The sequence below is a fragment of the Lissotriton helveticus genome, chromosome 6 (genome assembly GCF_964261635.1).
Source record: "Lissotriton helveticus chromosome 6, aLisHel1.1, whole genome shotgun sequence".
In the NCBI taxonomy this organism is placed as follows: domain Eukaryota; kingdom Metazoa; phylum Chordata; class Amphibia; order Caudata; family Salamandridae; genus Lissotriton; species Lissotriton helveticus.
Window position 1 is genome coordinate 2,082,188,375 of NC_136067.1, and position 18,918 is coordinate 2,082,207,292.

At 44.0% G+C, this 18,918-nt stretch overlaps 1 protein-coding gene across 1 annotated transcript; it reads left to right on the top strand.

The window, feature by feature from the left end:
* The first annotated feature begins 16,786 nt into the window (after positions 1-16,786).
* LOC144763027 (olfactory receptor 2D3-like) lies at positions 16,787-17,719 on the top strand. Its single transcript, XM_078648339.1, has one exon. It carries the CDS (start codon positions 16,787-16,789, stop codon positions 17,717-17,719), a length of 933 nt encoding a protein of 310 aa, XP_078504465.1.
* Positions 17,720-18,918: the final 1,199 nt, after the last annotated feature.

Here is an 18,918-nt window from a genome sequence, read left to right on the forward strand (position 1 = left end):
GTGTTTGCTCCCCATGCCATGTGGCCAGTTGCCATATTGTATAGTCAGTGTCCATAGGCCTGCATGTAGTAGTAATTCTTTTTTTTTTGTGTAGTAGTAATTGTTTATTTACATATAAAAAACATATCTTTAAAAGATTGCACAAAACACATTGTGTACGATTTTATGAATAAAAGATGATAAAAGAATAAAATGTGGCCATAAGCGTGCCAATTAAAACCTTTCAATTTGTAAATTAACTCTCCCCATTATCACAGGTTCTATTAAACTACATGTTCAATCTTGTCAATCAGCTATGTGGCCTCAGCAATGTCCATTTTATCCAGGTAGCGAAAAGCGTGTTGAATGAATTTTGACAGGTTTATGTTTAAAACAATATCATCTGGGGACAGAGCATTGATAATGGCATGCCTGCAGGTCCGAATACCCAGCCTGTTCCATTCTGGCTTGAGCAGGCTTCTGCGCTGGAAATTAAATGAGGGGCAGATGCTGAGCACATGCAAGATTGTTTCTGTTGCTGACCTGCATCCTCTGCATGTTGTGTCTTCCTTCTTACGACGCCAGTTGGGTAGATTTTGGAGAAAGCGCCAATCTCCCAGTCTTAGGGCAATCAGACCGTGTTTTAGATAAAGCGAAAAATGTCGTGGCCAGGTAGGCGGCAGGGGTCAATCGTTTGTAGGAGTTAACTACCGCCAAGGAATGACTGCGTTTCGTGACAAGGGCTTTGTCTGAAGCCAGAGATTACAGTCTTACACATTTTTTGATTATGTTTTTAAAAACAGTCTGACTGGTGTTAAGAGCCCAAAGGTCGGCAGCTGAAATTTGATGGATATAATCGTTCAGAAGGCATCCGAATGTTCCCCCTGGATTAGACTCGTTGATTTCTTTCCATGTTAGAAATTCTAGTGTGCCTGGTTCAGCCTGTCTTAATTTATGACATAGCTTAAGGTAAGTGCCAACGTTAGAGGCTTCATAGTTGGTTAATCCCAGCTCTAGCCTAATCTGTGCCGGGGAAGCAATGCTCGGTAGATGAAGTACTTGTCTGTAGATTTTAGTTGTATGTTTGTTGAGGGCAGTGTTCATTTTGCCTTTGAAAATCTCTATGCCGTAAGATAGTGTTGGCCCAATTTTAGCTCTAAGGACTTCCAGTAAAGGGGCAAAGGTTGGGCCTGAGAGTTGCTTCGATAGTTTGGCTAAGGATACCACTAAGGCCGTTGTTTTGGCTGCAATCACACTGCTTTGCTTTGAGAAGCTGCCCCTTGCGTCCATATGGCCGCCTAAGTATTTGTATGATTGGCCAATCGAAAGGTTTGTTTTGTTAATTGACCAACCACCGCCACTGTAATGTTTCTTGCCAAATGGGACTATCAGGGTTTTCTCCATGTTAATTTCTAGCTGGTTGTCAGACGTGTATTGCGATAGGGCAGCAAGGAGCCTTTTTAACCCTACTCTAGTGAGGCTAAACAAGGCCAAGTCGTCGGCATATAAAAGGTTACATAGTGCCGCACCTCCTATTTTGGGTGGATGGCTATTTACCTTGTCTAGAGTGCTTGGCAGGTCGGCTATGAATAGGTTAAAGAGAAGAGGGGCCAGCACGCATCCCTGCTTGACACCGCGTGAGGTCATGATTTTTCGCGAGAGATGCGAGCCGGACCCTAGCTTCACTCGAACCCATGTGTCAGAGTAGAGTTGAATAATTGGGTTCAGTATTTTATTTGGAATGCCCCACTGAGTCAGTTTTTTCCAGAGGGCCGCCCTGGGCACTCTATCGAACGCTGCTTTAAAATCGACAAAGCAGCAGAAAACCATCCTGCTTGTTGATAAAGCTTTGTCGATTATAATGGAAACTGCCAGTAAATTTGTCATAGTTCATGAATTGGCAACAAACCCTGTCTGGTTTAGAGGAATCAGATCGTGGTCCTTTACCCATTGCCTTAGATCCTCCAAAATGAGTCCTGCAAAATGTTTTGCCTCTATGTCCAGTAGGGCGAATAATCTGTAGTTGTTGGGCATAGCTCGTGATCCAGATTTGTGGATGGGATGAATTATTGCGCCCCGCCATGAGTCAGGGATTGTCAGTGTTGGCAGGGTGTAGTTAAAAAGGTTTAATAACACCATGGACCAAAAAGGGATGTCCAATTTGAATAACCTTTGTGGCAGGCCATTCGGGCCTGGTGCTCCATCTTGTCTCCCTTTTGTTACTGCTTTGGCGACTCGTTCCTCGGTTAGTGCGTATGCAGGGGTAAGTCCCCCGTTTGTATCCAAGGAGATATTCAGTGATTCATCGTCTGCGGTCCCGCATCCCCTAGGTGGTCTAGAGCTGGCGTGGTTATCTTGTGCCTGGAAGTGATCTGTTAAATATGTTACCCATTCTGCTTCCTGGATGTTTGCAGAGCCAAGGTTTGTTAGGTTTAGGGTGGTGCGGTTAAATAGACCTGCATGTGTTTTTTGTTTTCCAGGCCTCCTGCTTGTTGTTGTGACCATATAACTGGTGGCCATTTTGTGGAGCCAGCCAGTGTGCTTTTGCTGTATGCCTGCATGTGTTGTTCTTCTATCATAACATGTTTTGCCCAAGCCTCTTTGCTTGCTGTTTCACCATGTGGTAAGTGGGCATTTTGATTCAGGAAGCCAGTGGGCCTTTGCCGTAGGCCAGTGTGTGTTCTCTTTGTTCTCAATGCCTTCTTGCTCAGTGTTGTTGATGACAATGTGACACTGGGTGGCAGCCATTTTGTGTGTCTAGCCACTGTGGCCCTTTGCCATAGGCTTACATGGAAAGTTGAGAAATGAGATAGAAGTTATTAAATTATATACTTTAAGAAAATGTAATTTTTTTCATTCATTTTTTTTCTTAGTTTTTAATTCCTATTAAAAAATATTCATTTTTATTTACTGACTTAATTTTTTTTTGCTTTTTTTGTTACTTTACATTATACAATTTTTGTATTTGTATTTTGTTTTTTCTATTAGCATAACATCTGACATCAATCAACCCCATGTCTGCTATAGGTGCACAACAGTATTCATTGTCTAAGGATTTTTCAATTGAAAGTTTATGTTGGCGTGGTTTTACAAATGGATACACTGCATTGTTAATTATTCATAATAATTTGATCCGTGACTATACTAAATGATATTGTTTGTTTGTACTACTAATTGAATTGCAACAATGCCATGTTTCACTGATGCTCTTCTTGCTTGTTTGGTTTTTAGGTGTGCAGGAGACAACATCAACCACAGTACTGTCAGACGGAAGGCTTGTGCACAACGTGCCACTTAACCAAACATCAAGGGCATCCCTTCAGCTTGTGAAGCTAAGTGTCACTGCCAACTGACAGCTTCAAGATGGCCCCAAAGAAAGGTGCCAGCTGGAAAGTGGCCAATGACCACTGGTATGTCAACCCTAACCTTTTTTGGAGGGGAAAAGTATGCCTACCACACTCCCCTCCAGGAAGCAGGCTGGAAGCAGCACCCCCACATCAGACCCACCCCAACCTAGGCTCAAGCCCATGCCTGGCACAGAGGCAGCCAGTCTAATCCCGGCAATGCCGGTGAGCAGTGACATTTAAATTGACTTATTTATTTCACAAAGTAGTGGCGGAACAGTGCACGAAACTCAGATAAGTAGACAAAAACAGCCAAAGCCAGTAATAGGAGTTCTTCCAGAAGTAGGAGCAGTTCGGGAGATTGAGCAACATGTTGAGGAAGTAGAAGAAACCACTCTTTCAGAAGATCTATTGTCTTCCATATCTCCTGCAAGAAAAAGGAGAATCAGTCCACCATTGTCTTATCCAAGCCCCCTTCTGATGATCAAGACTCAAAATGGATCCCGCCTCAGTCTGAGGGTGAGACTTGCCACAAGAGGCTAGGGAAAAAGAAGGTTCCTGAAAGCGTTAGGCTTATGGATGTAGACGAAGAGGATGACGATGAGCCAGTCATCATGGATGTTAGCCCAGCCCAGTGGAGACCTACGTTACCAGATCCCATCCAGCTATGAGGGATGTGGAACCACAGATACCACCACCAGCACCATGTGCCATATTGCAATGCCCTAGCAGCAACTTACATCCACAACCACTACAGTAGAATTAGGTACTGCAGAGAGGCAAATGTCAAAACGCCCACCGCCAAGTTGTCTGACATTGGCAGTGGCACCAGCGCCAGAAAGTGGACCACCCCAGTTTGAGACTTTTTTACAATTAGCAAGAAGGAGCCTAACGTTGGCATATGCTCCATTTGTAGAGAAAATGTTAGTCGGGCAAGCTTGGTACATCCTAAGGTATTGGAGGCCTAACAACCCATTTGAAAAACACTACACAATACAGTGCCAGGGGCAGGTTAGTGGCCAAAAAACTGCAAGTGGTGTGGGTGAAGGGGGTGAAAGGCTGAGCAGGGAATCTGATCTGATCAATGTGGACGGTGAAGAAGAGGAAGACATTTTTGTTGTGCAAATCAACCCTGTCCTGACGAGACCCAGTATACTATGTGGGTCGAAACGCCGTCGACGCCCCCTGGAAACGAACCTTACATACAGTGCCTATGACTCTTGATAGCCATTGTTACATTGATTGTTACATTATTAATTACTTGTAGGTCGTTTTCTTTTTCTTGTATATAATTGCCTTTTAGAAACCTTGTAAATCACTGTGTGTCATTTACTTTATATAATGTTCTGTATTTCCTTGGTTCTTATACTACACATTGGGTCACCTCTGCACCTATCTTTTGAAACACTACGTGTATAAATAAGTATTGATGGATGGAAAAATAAATTTTGATGATGGCATGTAAATCTATGGAGTAGAGTTGCTTCTCTTTCAGACACCCCTTGCTAACCTTTGAATTGTTATTAATTAACTTGTATTGATTATCAATTATACAATTAGGTTGCCACTGGGACCGTTGTTTCTGATATAAATGCTATACCCTGGTTCCGTAGTGGGTAGGGTTTCCTTGTTTTTCTTGAGGCTTTAATCCACGCCAGGCTTGGACGGAAATAGCATAGTAGGGTGCTGTCTGAGAGGAGGGTAGCAGTGTGTGTCTGCTGGCGGGCAGCTGCCTGCAGACTATGACACCAATGTTGTACAGGGGAAGCTGGAGGTACTGGTGCTGGGGCCTGGCTGGGACCCTGGGCAGATGCCTCCTCATCCTGGGCCACCAGCTGCTGGTACTCATCCAATATTGCCTGCAGCTTCCGCTGCTACATTCGGGCTGCTGCTTCCTGGCGAGATGGGCCCTGTTGACCAAGAGCAGATAGAAAGAAAAAAAAAGACAAGTAGTAAACAACTCTCTTTGCCAAAAACTTGTTTAAAATGATATCGTGGGTGGCACATAGCAGTACATTGATGGTCTCCTAGGGCCATTCGATTTGATGTGATTAGAGTCACAGCCACCATTACCCACTCTCATAAAACTAAAGGCAACTGGCATATGCTCTAACTGTCTGAAAGGAATTAAGGCATAATAAACACAGCAATACACCAGTTAAAAAAATGTTTTCTTTTGTAGTAGTTCCTAGTAAAGTGCTTAGAAGGTTTGGGGCTTAATAAATTAGGCCAATTTACTAATGAATTGTCTAGTTTTAGCTACACTAATGATTCTGACAACTTGAATTTTCTTTTAGAATCTCTGGTCTGACCATTTATTTTGCATATTTTTCATAGCAAATGAGTCCACTATAAACTGTCCAAAGTGATCAGACCTTTGTCTCTGCGAGGTATGGGAAGCCTGTTGTATCCTAGGTGGGTCAAGGTATTTTAATTTTCTCCTAAATAGTTGGTCATAGAAGCTGTCAACAGGGATTGCCAAACAAGAATCCTTGTGTTGCCATGTGCATGTTAATTTTGTTATCACCTAAGGCCTATTTACCCTTTAAGTTCATCCGCTATATTCAACATCCTTTTGAGCAAGTAGGCGGTGGCAAAAGTGATGCACTGCAGTAGAGTTAGTGAAAGGATTAACGATAAGGATATAGCTTTGGCACATTTGTCACAGACTATCCCATCCACAGAACTCAAGCAAATTAAATTATCGATTCATCTTTGCATTGTTCTTCTACTATTCTTAATCTACACCATTTAAGCTTCACATTCTCTCATCCATTCTTTGCTTTCGCCATAGAAAACTAGTCATCATTATCCAATCCATCCATCCATCCAAACATAGCTCTGAAAAAACATTTCCCCAACATCCATTTACCTACCAATGCATCCTTGTTTTCAGTCATTCCATTCACCAATCCTGCTTTGCCTTAACCCACCCAAGCATCCCTTTTAACCATGCACCCACCCACACAGGCATCATTCCAGTTTCACCCATAAATACAGTTTCAAGCATCTGTCACCTAGCCATACAGATTAATTCCTATCATCATAATACACCGATATGCATCCTTTCAGCCATGTATTTTTCCACTCATATATTACATACATGTCACTCATCCTTGCTCCTTCCATCCTGTTTTGCCTCTCCCATCAACCTGTCATTCTTTCAGTTCATTATGAACGTTTGCTGAGTTTTAGATAGACTGTATCTGCTAAAGCGGGATGGTGTTCACAAATCAGTCAGCACCCTCAGAGTGAGTATATTAATATTTGTCAATGAGTAAGCAATGTGACTTGCCACTGCCTGCAGCTGCTGCTGCTGGTACTCCCCCCTCACTAGTGAAAGCTGCAGCCACGTCCCCTCCACTGGAGCCATCTCTGGCACTGGTGGTATGTGCGACTAGAAGAAACAGTTGCCCTCATCCTACTTGACCTCTCCGCCGCCTTCGACACGGTCTGTCATAGCACCCTCATACAACGCCTCAGCAACATCGGCATACAAGGAAAAGCCTTAGAGTGGATCATCTCGTTCCTCGCCGGGAGGACCCAGAGAGTCCGACTCCCCCCATTCAAATCAGAGGCCACCGAAGTCATCTGCGGAGTACCACAAGGATCATCACTTAGTCCCACCCTCTTCAACGTTTACATGAGTCCCCTCGCTTCCATCGCGCGACAACACAACCTCAACATCATCTCCTACGCTGACGACACCCAACTGATCCTTTCCCTTACCAAAGACCCTAACACCGCCAAAACCAACCTCCATGAAGGCATGAAAGAAGTAGCCGAATGGATGAAAAACAGCCGCCTAAAACTTAACTCAGACAAAACGGAAGTCCTCATCCTAGGATCATCCCCCTCTGCCTGGGATGACTCATGGTGGCCATCGGCCCTGGGCACGGCACCCATACCCACAGACCACGCACGTAACCTGGGCTTCATCCTAGACTCCTCCCTCTCGATGTCCAGACAAGTCAACGCCGTCACATCCTCTTGCTTTAACGTACTTCGTATGCTCAAAAAATCTTTCTCTGGATCCCCACCGAAACAAGAAAAACTGTTACCCACGCTCTGGTCACTAGCCGACTGGACTATGGAAACACCCTCTACGCCGGAACCACTACCAAATTACAGAAAAAACTCCAACGCATCCAAAACGCATCAGCCAGACTCATATTGGACATCCCGCGCCAAGCTCACATTACCGGTCACCTGAAAGACCTCCACTGGCTTCCCGTCAACAAGAGAATAACGTTCCGTCTCCTCACACACGCACACAAGTCCCTCTACAATCTTGGACCCGAATGCCTCAACACACGACTTTCCTTTTACACACCGACCCGCCAACTAAGATCCTCCAATCAAGTTCTTGCTGCAGTCCCACGCATTCAAAGATCCACCATGGGAGGAAGATCCTTCTCCTACCTGGCGGCCAAAACCTGGAATTCTCTCCCCACACACCTCCGCCTCACCCAGAACCACATTTCCTTCAGGAAGGAAATTAAAACCTGGCTATTCGATATATAATGCACCCCCTTCCCCAAGCGCCTTGAGACCCTCTGGGTGAGTAGGGCGCTATACAAATCCTTGAACTTGAACTTGAACTAGAATCAGACACATGTTCAGGGAAGCTTTTTGCTGAGTGAACCAATACTCTAGATTATCACATAATATGTGTAACATAAACGTGCCTGAGTGTGAGCAGCATGCTTGCTGTTTGGGAAAAAATATTACCAAAGATAGAACACAACAAATAAATAATTATTACTCACCAAGCCCCGCAACCTCCATGCCCAGCAGGTTGTGCGAGTCCTGGTCCCTATACAGGTTGTCCGCCCACTGGTGCGTAAGTTGTTGTCGAGTGCGCCGGATCCTGGAGTAGCGGCGTACCCTCTCCCATCGCTGCATATGCTCTCAGAGGCTTTAGACGCTACCAGGCCTGCCACCTGCTGCCAGCGTGGAGAGGAGCTGGTGCTGAATAACTAGTGCAACCACTACCATGAATAACGCATGGGAATGCACCCCTTTGTTGCACAGTCTATCAGACAACAGTTTAACATTCTCAGCGGCGATCATATCATTATTAGCCAAATTATTAGACATCACCCCAGGGGAGGAATATGCAGCTTTCCACTTCATACTCCTATGATTATTGGTGACCGCCAAGATGGGACTGGGATAGTAATAGTGATGCACAATTTGGTTGATCCTTCACAATTAGGACCAAAAGGTTTGTGATCATTCTCTTGCTTTCTAGCACTTTCATTTCCTACATCAGCTGCCACATCCTCCTATCTAGGATAATATACTCAATGGGGATAGAAGAAGCCCCTCTTTTAAAGTTTGGCATGGGAAGGAAATCAGACAGCAAGTGGCCGTTACAGGCCTGCAGTCCATATGCTAAGGCGAGGTCTGCTATTAGGAGGGCAGCCCTTGCAAGGTTGTGCTTCACTGGAGATGTTAATACAGGAATGCTCCAATCTAAGGCTTCATTGTGGCACAGGATGATACTGTATGGTGTGTAAGTTAGATTCATGTCACCTGCCAAACTCACATGATGGGACTTAAGGTACAAGGCTAGGATCTCATCCCTTAAATAATGACTTGCCGATCCCTTACAATTACCAAAACTCTGATCGTAGATATTAATCAGGAAGATAGGAATTCGCTGAGTAGAGGTAATAATTATTCCTTGCACATCTAATGACGCAATGGGTAGTGCCACTACAGAACAGGACAGCAAGTTATTCACCAAAACAGGCAAATGTCTTGAAGTGCGTCCTGCAGGGAAACTAAAAGCTGGAACACAATGGCTCTTAAAGCCAATTCTAAAGATGTTATCAATCACCTATGTTTGCTTTAACAGGCAAATCCCATGGTAATCTATAATTTGACCTCTTTCTAAATCTTCCAATTTCGAATTTATCCTAGCAATATTCCACCTAATAACAGCTATTGCATTTGATGTTGAAATCGAAGGGAAAAAAGGGTAAGGAGAAGTAGCGGTGGAAATGTGACAAATAGTGGAACTGGGCTACATTGCATCAGCATGGCTACTAAAGAGAACTCTGGAATCGCCCAGGAAATTGTGTTGGCCAACCCCCATTGAGCTGCACATAGTCTGAACTAGTAACTAACAGTGAAAACCCAAGTGTTGAAGTGGAACAAGTTGGAATAAAGGGAGACAAGTGCACCCCATTGCTACATTCTGATTCCAGTTTATGAACATCATTTAAGGAAGGTGGCACCAGGTAATGTCTGGCAATTGAACCGCTTGAAGGATGGAACCTGGATTGGTGGACAGAAGTCGCAGGCATTGACTGAATATGTGAAGGATGATAGTAGTTTGTGACACACAAGAAGATTGCTGATTAAATAAATATTTCTGTACAATGGGAGGGTACTTAAAATCAACAATCACACAAATGCCTGCCACGCTCTTTTCCAAGGACACCACTGATTCCATCTAGTGAACCACCAGGATGTCAGATGCTGCTGAATATGGGAATAGTGTGGAACCACTGAAGTACCTTGTTTTTAGCCAGTCAACGGATTCAACTTTGTTTGGTGCCAGGCTCGGAGCATTTGATAATCAATCAACAGGATTTTTAAGTGCTGCTTATCATCCATGAGGGTATCCAGGCACTGAGGGGGGTATTCTGCTGCTGGGTGTCATCAGTCGAACAGCCAGGTCTTAAGGCTGTTTCTGAATTCCTGTAGTGTGGGGGAGGCCCTGAGGTAGAGGCTGAGGCTCTTCCAAGTCTTAGCAGCCAGGTAGGAGAAGGATCAGCCACCTATCCTCCTACTGCATTACCGAAGAGTGTGGGCAAGTGCAGCGGATCTCAGTTGTCTGGTGCGTTGGTGGAATTTCAGCCCCGGGTTTGAGGTAGGCTGTTCCCACATTATAAAGGGCTCGGTAGGCATGGGTCAGCATTTTGAAAGAACATCTCTTGTGTATAGCGAGCCAGTGAAGGGATCAGAGGTGGGGGGGGGTGTGAGCTCACCTCTGGAGGTCGACGATGAGTCTGGCTGCAGCGTTCTGGATGGTTTTTAGTCTATTTAGAAGATAGGTGTGATCCTTATATTGATGGTGTTGCTGTAGTATGGTGGCTCAGGATGAGGGCCTGGGTGACAGTGCAGCACGTGTAGGGTGAAGAAGTAAGCTGAGGCTACTGATGTATCTGGATTTTCATGGTGAACCTGCTATCAAGTATGATGCCTAGGTTCCTGTGGTGTTCTGAGGGTGTTGAGGAGGAGCCTAGTTATACTGGCCACAAGGTGTTGTCCCAGGAGGAAGTGCTGTTCGAGAAGATGAGTTCCTCCCTTTTGATAGTGTTACAGTTGAGGCAGCTGTTTTGCATCCAGCTGGTGACAGTGGTCATTCACTTGTGGAACCTTGCTTTGGTGTTGGTGGGGTCAGCAGATAGGGAGAGTATGAGTTGAGTATCTTCTGCATATGAGATGATGTTCATTCCACTGGCTCTGATCAAGGTGGCCACGGGGGACATACATGTGTTGAACAGGGTCGGACTCAGAGAGGAGCCTTGGGGGGTGCAACAGATAATGTTTGTGTGGGGTGGGAGGTGGACAATCAGTGTTTTTCTGGTGACAAAATATGCAATCTATCTGAGACATCTCCTTGGAATCTCATCTAGTAGAGCCTATTTAGGAGTGTGTGGTGGGACACTGTGTTGAATGCTGAGAGACTGAGCAGGATCAGCAATGTTGTGTCCCCTTGGTCCAAAAGAGACCTGATGTTATCAGGGACTGCAACCAGAGTGGTCTCTGAGCCTGGTTTGATCGGAATCTGGATTGGGAAGGATCCAGGAGATTGTTGTTCTCCAGGTGGTTGGTGCATTGGTGATTGATTGCTTTTTCTAGGACTTTAGCTGGGAAGGGTAGAATGTAGTTGGCCCAATAGTACTACCACTTAAGGGCAAGCCTCAGGAGGGAGGTTAACTGTGGGGACATGTGATTCCTGTGGCAATGAGTGTTCTATTTCCACAGCTACACTTGCCTCTCTTTATTCCCCTCTAGCACAGACTGTCCCACTCATTACCTGAAGGAGCAGGATTTGCTAAATCTTTTGGCTTAGACCCCATTCTAGCAGAGGGATGGTTTGGTTGCTTTTCCAGCATTGTCAACTTCATTGGCCAAACAGTTAGGAGAAGAAGTTGCACTTGCACCAGAGCGAGCAGGAAGAGATTGTCAGGGCCCTGGGCAGCCAGGCTAAGATCAACTTGCAAGGTTCTGCCTCAATGACTCCCAGCTGTTTGTAGAGAGGCTTTCAGCTGTAGATTTCTTACTATGATCAGAAGAGTCCCCCATCAGGCCAGCAGCTATTAAACAGGTAGTTTAGGTTTGTCACGTTATTAAACCGTCTTACCTTTTGCTGACTGGCCATACAATGAAGAACTGGTTACATTTGGCAATGGCTCCAAGTGTACCTAGGCAGAGGAAAAAAACGTATGCTCATTAGCATTAATAGAGTCCCCCAGTGCAGATAGGCAGAGAGGATGTGCTGGTGAAGAAGGAGTAAGGGTCAGGTGGCACTCAGAGGTTCAATTTTCTTGTTAATTACAACTACTACATGCTGAGGAACCCATAAATTGAATACCCCATCTGAGATTTGGGCAAATTATCAGCAGGCTTGTGTTTTCCCATTCTGGCTAAGCTAGACAATCCCACAAATAGTTACTTCACAGAGTGACAGAAATGCAACATTTGCAATCAGTACCATAAAGGGGCACATGGGAAGAGAACATGTAGTGAAGTACCCCAGTCTATTTTGGACAGGAAAATCTGGGCCTGCTTCTGGCCCTGTCTTTGCCTGGGTACCCCCTTTTGTATTGGGTACATGCCCAGGCATGTCCCGCCTACATCCCACGGCGCTGGCAGAGTCCAGTACTTTAGAAGCACAAGTTCATTGGAGCTCATCCTCCTCCTTGGGGCTCAGCTAAATTGTGGGCATTAGAGTCCCACTCATCCCTGAAACAACACATGCATCCTGTGCCACTGGGAGAGTTCAGAACTTTAGAAAATCCAATTCTTTAGAGCCCCTGCTCCTTCTTGGAGGCAAATTGTGGGCATTGCAGTCCAACTCATGGACGCATTTATCTGCGAATAGATTTTTATCTCATTATTCCTTATTATTTTTTGTTGCTTTGTCTCAAACAGATCACAACAATCTCTTTGTAGCCCTAGAATTTATGGACTTCATCACAACTATTGATTACTACCTTTTTTTGTGTCAGCTCAGCTTTTGCTTAATTTGTATGTTGGCGAATGGTTGGATTCATTCTTCTTTTTTTCACATGATGTATGGGATTTTTGCTCAGTGTTTTGCTTCTTTCTCCTCCCCTTTCCCTTTTATCTCTTGACAAAGTTCAAACTTTTGTTTTATAGCACAATATTTAAAATCATTGCAATATGCAAGAATACAAAAGACAGTAGTAGAGATATTCGAGGCTGTTAAAAATTAAAACTAAAACAGTAAATGGGTGGGAAGGAAAAGTATAAAGGCAAGGAAAGTCAAAAATCGATTACTCGTGACAGAATTCTTCGTCTTGCATTTGCTGCTTGGGAGGTTGCGAGCTTGATGCACATTTTAATCTGACAAATTCCTCTTGATGATACAGGTCATTATATTTTTTCTCCTTTTCTACCTTTACTTTGACTGTGACTCCACGCACTTTTTCCATATTTCAATAATGCACTTTTGTGGTGTGCTTTTCCCATTTTCTTTCTCATTGACACTCATTTATTCTTTGGGTGTATGATATACGTAGCTGTCACCTATCATGGGTCATAGGAATTACTCCTTTTTCTTGCTCTTGGTAAAACATATTAAATATTAACTCTCTGAAAACCATGTATATATTTTATTACACATATTTTATTGAAATCCGGTGGACACTCTAATATCTGATGTTTTGTCCTGCTGATGACCCTTTTACTAAAAACGGGTTGAAACGCCATTTTCGCTAATATTTGGCTCTAAATGAAGAGGATACATTTTTTGTTACGTGTCTCAGTTTTGTTTTGAACCTTGTTATGTAGTTTCCCTCAGCCACTTTCTGTCTGTTTACACATGTCATTGTTTATATTTGGTACACTGTTTGTGTAACTCTACGAGCGCCATTACTGTTGTGTGTATTACTCTTTGATAATACATTTTTCTAATTAAAAGTAATCATCCATGCATGGTTTTTGGGTGAATTACCAGTTGGTTAAGCACTTTCCTTTGTTTTTCCTTTTCTCTCATTTTCAAATCAAAGTCTTAGCATTCGGTTGTTTATTTACATTTCAATATGTTTGTAATTTTTAATGATGCACTTGAACCACTATTTGGATTCGAGTATAAGTGTTTGTAATGCACACATTGATCCAATAGAGTATCTTGGCGCTGAATAACAGATGTTTACTGTTACCCAACTCAATGGTAATCATTTTATTTACCGTAAAAAGATCAAATACAGAGTGGATGCAACAGGATTTGAAACTGTGACCATGAGGTCACACACATGCCCCTACAGAGAATGCATTAGTCCACTAAGCCATGAGTCAATTTCTATAACTTAATAATTAAAAGAGATACATTAGAACAAGACATGGATGTTGATTCATTACTTAATTATTGAGAAAACAAACTCCCTTTGTAAAAAATCTTTGTACTAATGATTATATCATATAACCTTTTTTTATATGTTCTTTGATACATGTATCTTTCCTGTATCTAATCCTTACATTAAAATTATGTGACTAGCACAAGTTTTAAATATAACCAGTGAGAGATATTGGGTTGTTGGTTGAGGAGGTTGTAGGTTCTTCATGCAAGCCTGCATGACAGAGTGCAAAGCTCATCAGAAGCGCACCTGAGCAACGCATCCACAATGAGGACCTTGCAGCTCCTCATCAAAACCGACGCACTGCGACATTGCCTCATGTTAACCCTTAATCCTGGGTCTCCAGCTGATCACAACCGTTGCTGCTTGATGCATCTTCGACATGGACCTCACATGATTTTTGAGACTGCTGCTGCACAGCACAATGCTCCACAGCTGGGATTTAAGGTACTTTTCTCAGTACGTTTAACTTGGTCCCTGTATGCGGCCCACAATCCACCTTAACATGTGACTTTGTACCAGACTGGCGCAACCAGATAACCACAGTTGGTGCTGTGAACAACTTTTTTGATAACCAACTTTTATTAGTTTCTACACATTTCAGCACTTTCTCACCTCAATTATACAAGGCTACTTTAATATGCAGCAGATATGTACACACATTACCACCAACAATGTTACACATTCAGTCCATGGTGTGACCACCTTCTGCTCCAAATCTTATCATGTTTTGCGGGACATCCACATGCCTCATAGATTGGGCACACCATTCAAACCCTTCTCCATCCCTCCAGCGAGGGGGCCTCGGCAGCTTCCAGTTGCAGGCGATTGGCCACTGCAATAAAGGTCCTCTCCAGTCTCAGTCACCCAATAACTTCCAAAAGACCAAACAGGGCTGTCCGATGGTCAAGATCAATCCAGCGGCCTAGGGCCGCTAAAAGTTCATGGTCTATCTCTTCCCAAAAGAGGGACAATACTGAGGAAGACCAAACCATATGGAAAAAGTCATTGTCGGGTAGGGAGCACTGCAACATGTGGACTGTGTGGCTCAACAAGCACACTATCATTGCTGGGGGTCAGATATGCTATGTGGAGGTGATTAAGTTGAACCAGGCTGAGACATGAGGAGATTGCCAACTCTCTAGGGGCCATACATGCCTCCCACCAATCACTGGCTTGGGAGAGGTGAATCACTGAGTAGCCTTTGCCTCTGCTAGGAAATCCATGTACCAATTGGTCCTGGGTATGACCAATCTTTATGGATACTACTATATTGCTCGAATAGCTACAATCAATGATTGTTCACTGGGGTGGGGATGACCCCCGACTACTGGAGAGAACTCCATTTCATGTGTATAGACAGTCTTCTTGGCCTACTGTACAGTGCATCGGTAACCCTGTTGTAGCAGTAGCGGTAGCGGTAACAGTTTTAGCAGGGTACATGACTGCGTCACATGTTGGGCCTACGTGTCTTTACACAGTCGGATAGGATAGGGATAACCTATCTAGACGATGTCAGGAGGAGTGGAGCATTGATGTAATTCCAGGGTCCACAAGAGCTCTACCAGCTCCCGCACACAATTTTACTGCTACCTCTAGTTGTGTCATGCCCTGCTTACCCAACCACATTCCTATGAATTCCCTGAGCGTTTTTCTCCTGAAATTTGTAGTTTGTGTTCCATTTTGTAGCTTGAAATGAATCGTTATAGAGGGATTTGATTTCACTGGAGGATCACCTCTCTCTGGGGCACATTAGGATGGAGGATTTTCCGCATCCTCCGGGCCGGCGGAAGCCACCCCCGGCCCGGCGGATGCGGAAAATCCTCTGCGGACCCACCGAAGACCCACCGCCAAATTAGGATGGCTGGTGAGTCCTGGTTTCAGTCCGCCGCTTTTCCGCCGCGGTTGGCTTACAACCGCGGCGGAAAAGCTCTAACATGACTGGTGGTGTCTATCAGACACCGCCAGCCATATTAGGATGGTGTAAAATGTATGTTTTTCCGCGATGGCTTTTCCGCCGTGGAAAAGCACACGGACCTTCACTTCGGGGGCCCGTTGCGGGCCCCCTGGGTGAAGGGGGGGTGGGGGGTGCACATGGGGGGTACCTATGGTACCCCCCTGCATATGCGTGAACAAAGCAGCAGGCACCGCGCGGTGCCTGCCGCTTTGTGCACGTAAATGCAGTGCATGCATTTTTAACATTGCGGCGGGTGCAGCTTGAAGCTGCACCCGCCACAATGTTAAAGATAGAGGATGTGACCGCCACCCTGGCGGTCACATCCTAATTGCACTGGAGGGACCGCCACGGCCTCTGCGAATGGTCTCTCCTCCTCTAGGGTGGCGGACGGACGCAAGTCCGTCCGCCGTCCGCCATCCTAATGAGCCCCTTGATGTCCCATCAGGTTATGCTATATCTTCAGACTTTTAGTTACTAACATTATATTTATTTTGTAGATACTACTGTGCATGAAGCACCTTTTCCATTTGATCTACTGTAAGTTACAAATGCAGAAATATATGTCATTGTATAGATAAAGTTTTTTAGCTTTAAGTACATCTTAGAAGTAAATGTTCCCAGAAGCTTATTTCTTCTCTTTTAGGATCTACACTGAATATTACTTCCGGAGCAATACTACATTTCTAATTTCTTCTCTTTTAGGATCTACACTGACTAGTACTTTTGGAGCAATACTGAATTAGCCAAGATAGTAATCAGTGCATTATATCAGAACAAGTGGTTGTGAAGCAGTTTTGAAGCTTTTTAAATCCTACATCTACGAATAATCTTTTTTGTGTGGGTCTTTTCACTTTTTGCTACAGACAAAAGAGAAAGGGGTCTGAATGGAGATGAATAATGGAAGTTTGGCTACTGGGTTTGTTCTGGTTGGTTTATCTGAAGATCCTGGTCTGAAGATCACCCTTCTTGTGTTGTTCTTATTAATATTCTTGACCACTATCATTGTAAACATTACCATGATTGCAGTCTGTGTCCATGAGCCTCGCCTTCAGACACCTATGTACTTCTTCCTGGCTAATCTCTCCTTCATAGACATCTGCTACTCATCGACAATTGTCCCTAACATGCTGGTGAATCTAATTGTAAGGCGAAAAATCAGCTTTGCTGCATGTGGAACACAGTTGTTCACCTTTCTGATCTTGGCATGCACAGAATCTCTGCTACTAGTGGCTATGGCCTATGATCGCTATGTAGCAATCTCATTTCCCTTGCGTTATACAGTCATGATGAGCAAATTCATTTGCATCATAATAGCATTCTGCTGCTGGCTAAGTGGCAGTTTAATGGCTATTGTGGATACAGTGTCAACTCTTCAGTTGCCTTTCTGTGGCCATAATGTTATCAACCATTTTTTTTGTGAACCCAATGGTCTGATAAAGATTGCTTGCATGGACACCTTTTATGCAGAGATGGTGGTTTTTGTTGTTGGAATCTTTGTATTGTTAATCCCAAGCCTCCTAATTCTCTTGACCTATGTCTGCATTATAGTTACCATTGTAGGAATGCGCTCTTCAGGAGGTCAATACAAAACTTTCTCCACATGTGCCTCACACCTGGTTGTTGTTACTATATTCTATAGCTCTGCTATATTTATGTACATGAAACCTGTTTCTAAAAACTCTGGAAATAAGGAGAAAATTGCCTCTTTGTTTTACACTGTGACGCCCTCAATGATAAACCCAATGATCTACAGTCTGAGAAACAAGGATGTGAAGATGGCTCTGCGTAAACTTGCACGAGGGCACATTCCTGTATAAAAATATAAAACATTTAGAACAGTAATCCGGACACATTTAACAAATTTGCAAATCAAGCTTTGTGCTTAGTTAGACAGATTTGCTGCCCCAAGGCCCATTTATATGTTGACAGAGATGTAACTCAGTCGCAACGGCAACAGTGTTCCCTCCCCGCTAACATAGTGATCCACCTGCCCGATTTAAAAGCAGGAGGACCATAGTTTGGCCATGGCACTGACTCTCTGCCTGATGGAGTCAGGGCTATCTGAGAATTGACTATATGTCTGTCCACTCAACTAGGATGGGCAGACATATAGCTGTTTGTTTACTTTCTGTCATGTCACTCAAACCCTGGCGGAAAGGGACAGTAAAACACTAAGGGGCATAATTATAAGGGCTTTGCATCAAACTTACAGTGCGCAATGTGGTACAACCATGACACAAAGTGGCTTTGCATGGCTTTCAATGGCTTCACAAATATTGAGTAATGCAACGCTGCACAAATTCTGCTCAAGTGAGGCATTCCAAGGGCATTGGGGTGAGTGTTCCCATGCAACTCACATGGATTTTAGCACATTCCCAGATATAAAGGAATTGAAATCCTAGGAATGCGTCAGAATCTTACGTGTCTCCAGGTGAGGCATACAGAGGAGAATTATGTTTATTTCTTCTCAATTAATCCTCTTTCTAGGTGCGCTCTTAGGATTGTTTTTGTGCTGGAAAGTGCCCCTTCCTACATAACAACATTCCAGCCTGTAACACCTTTTGCAGGGGTGCCTGCACTGGTGCTAGGCTGCCAAAATGGCACCAGCACAGGGGGTAAGGACAGGAATGCACTGTATTGGATACATATGGACTATTCCTGCCCTTTCCCTGTGACTCAAGGCAGTGCAGCAAGGTAATTTACTGTGGGGCTCTGCCCCACAATTTCAGCAAATATGTCAGCAATTTCCCACTTCACAATGTGAGATGATTCCCATGGAGAGAGGACCATTACCTTCTTTATTACTAAACAAAAATTAATTTGAAAAAAAAAAGAAAACAGTTTGGTGCAAAGCTCCATCATGTTGATGGCACCCTGCACCAAACAGCAAAAAGCATTAACAGGAGCAGCTGGGACAGAGGATTAAAGAGAAGGAGGTAAAAGTTCAAATCTTTTTTTTAACTAATAAGAAAACTGCATTAAAAACATTTTATAAAAGCACTCATTCATTGAGATT

Coding starts and splice junctions, on each gene's coding strand:
- LOC144763027 (XM_078648339.1), top strand. CDS start 16,787: ATGGAGATGAATAATGGAAGTTTGGCTACTGGGTTTGTTCTGGTTGGT.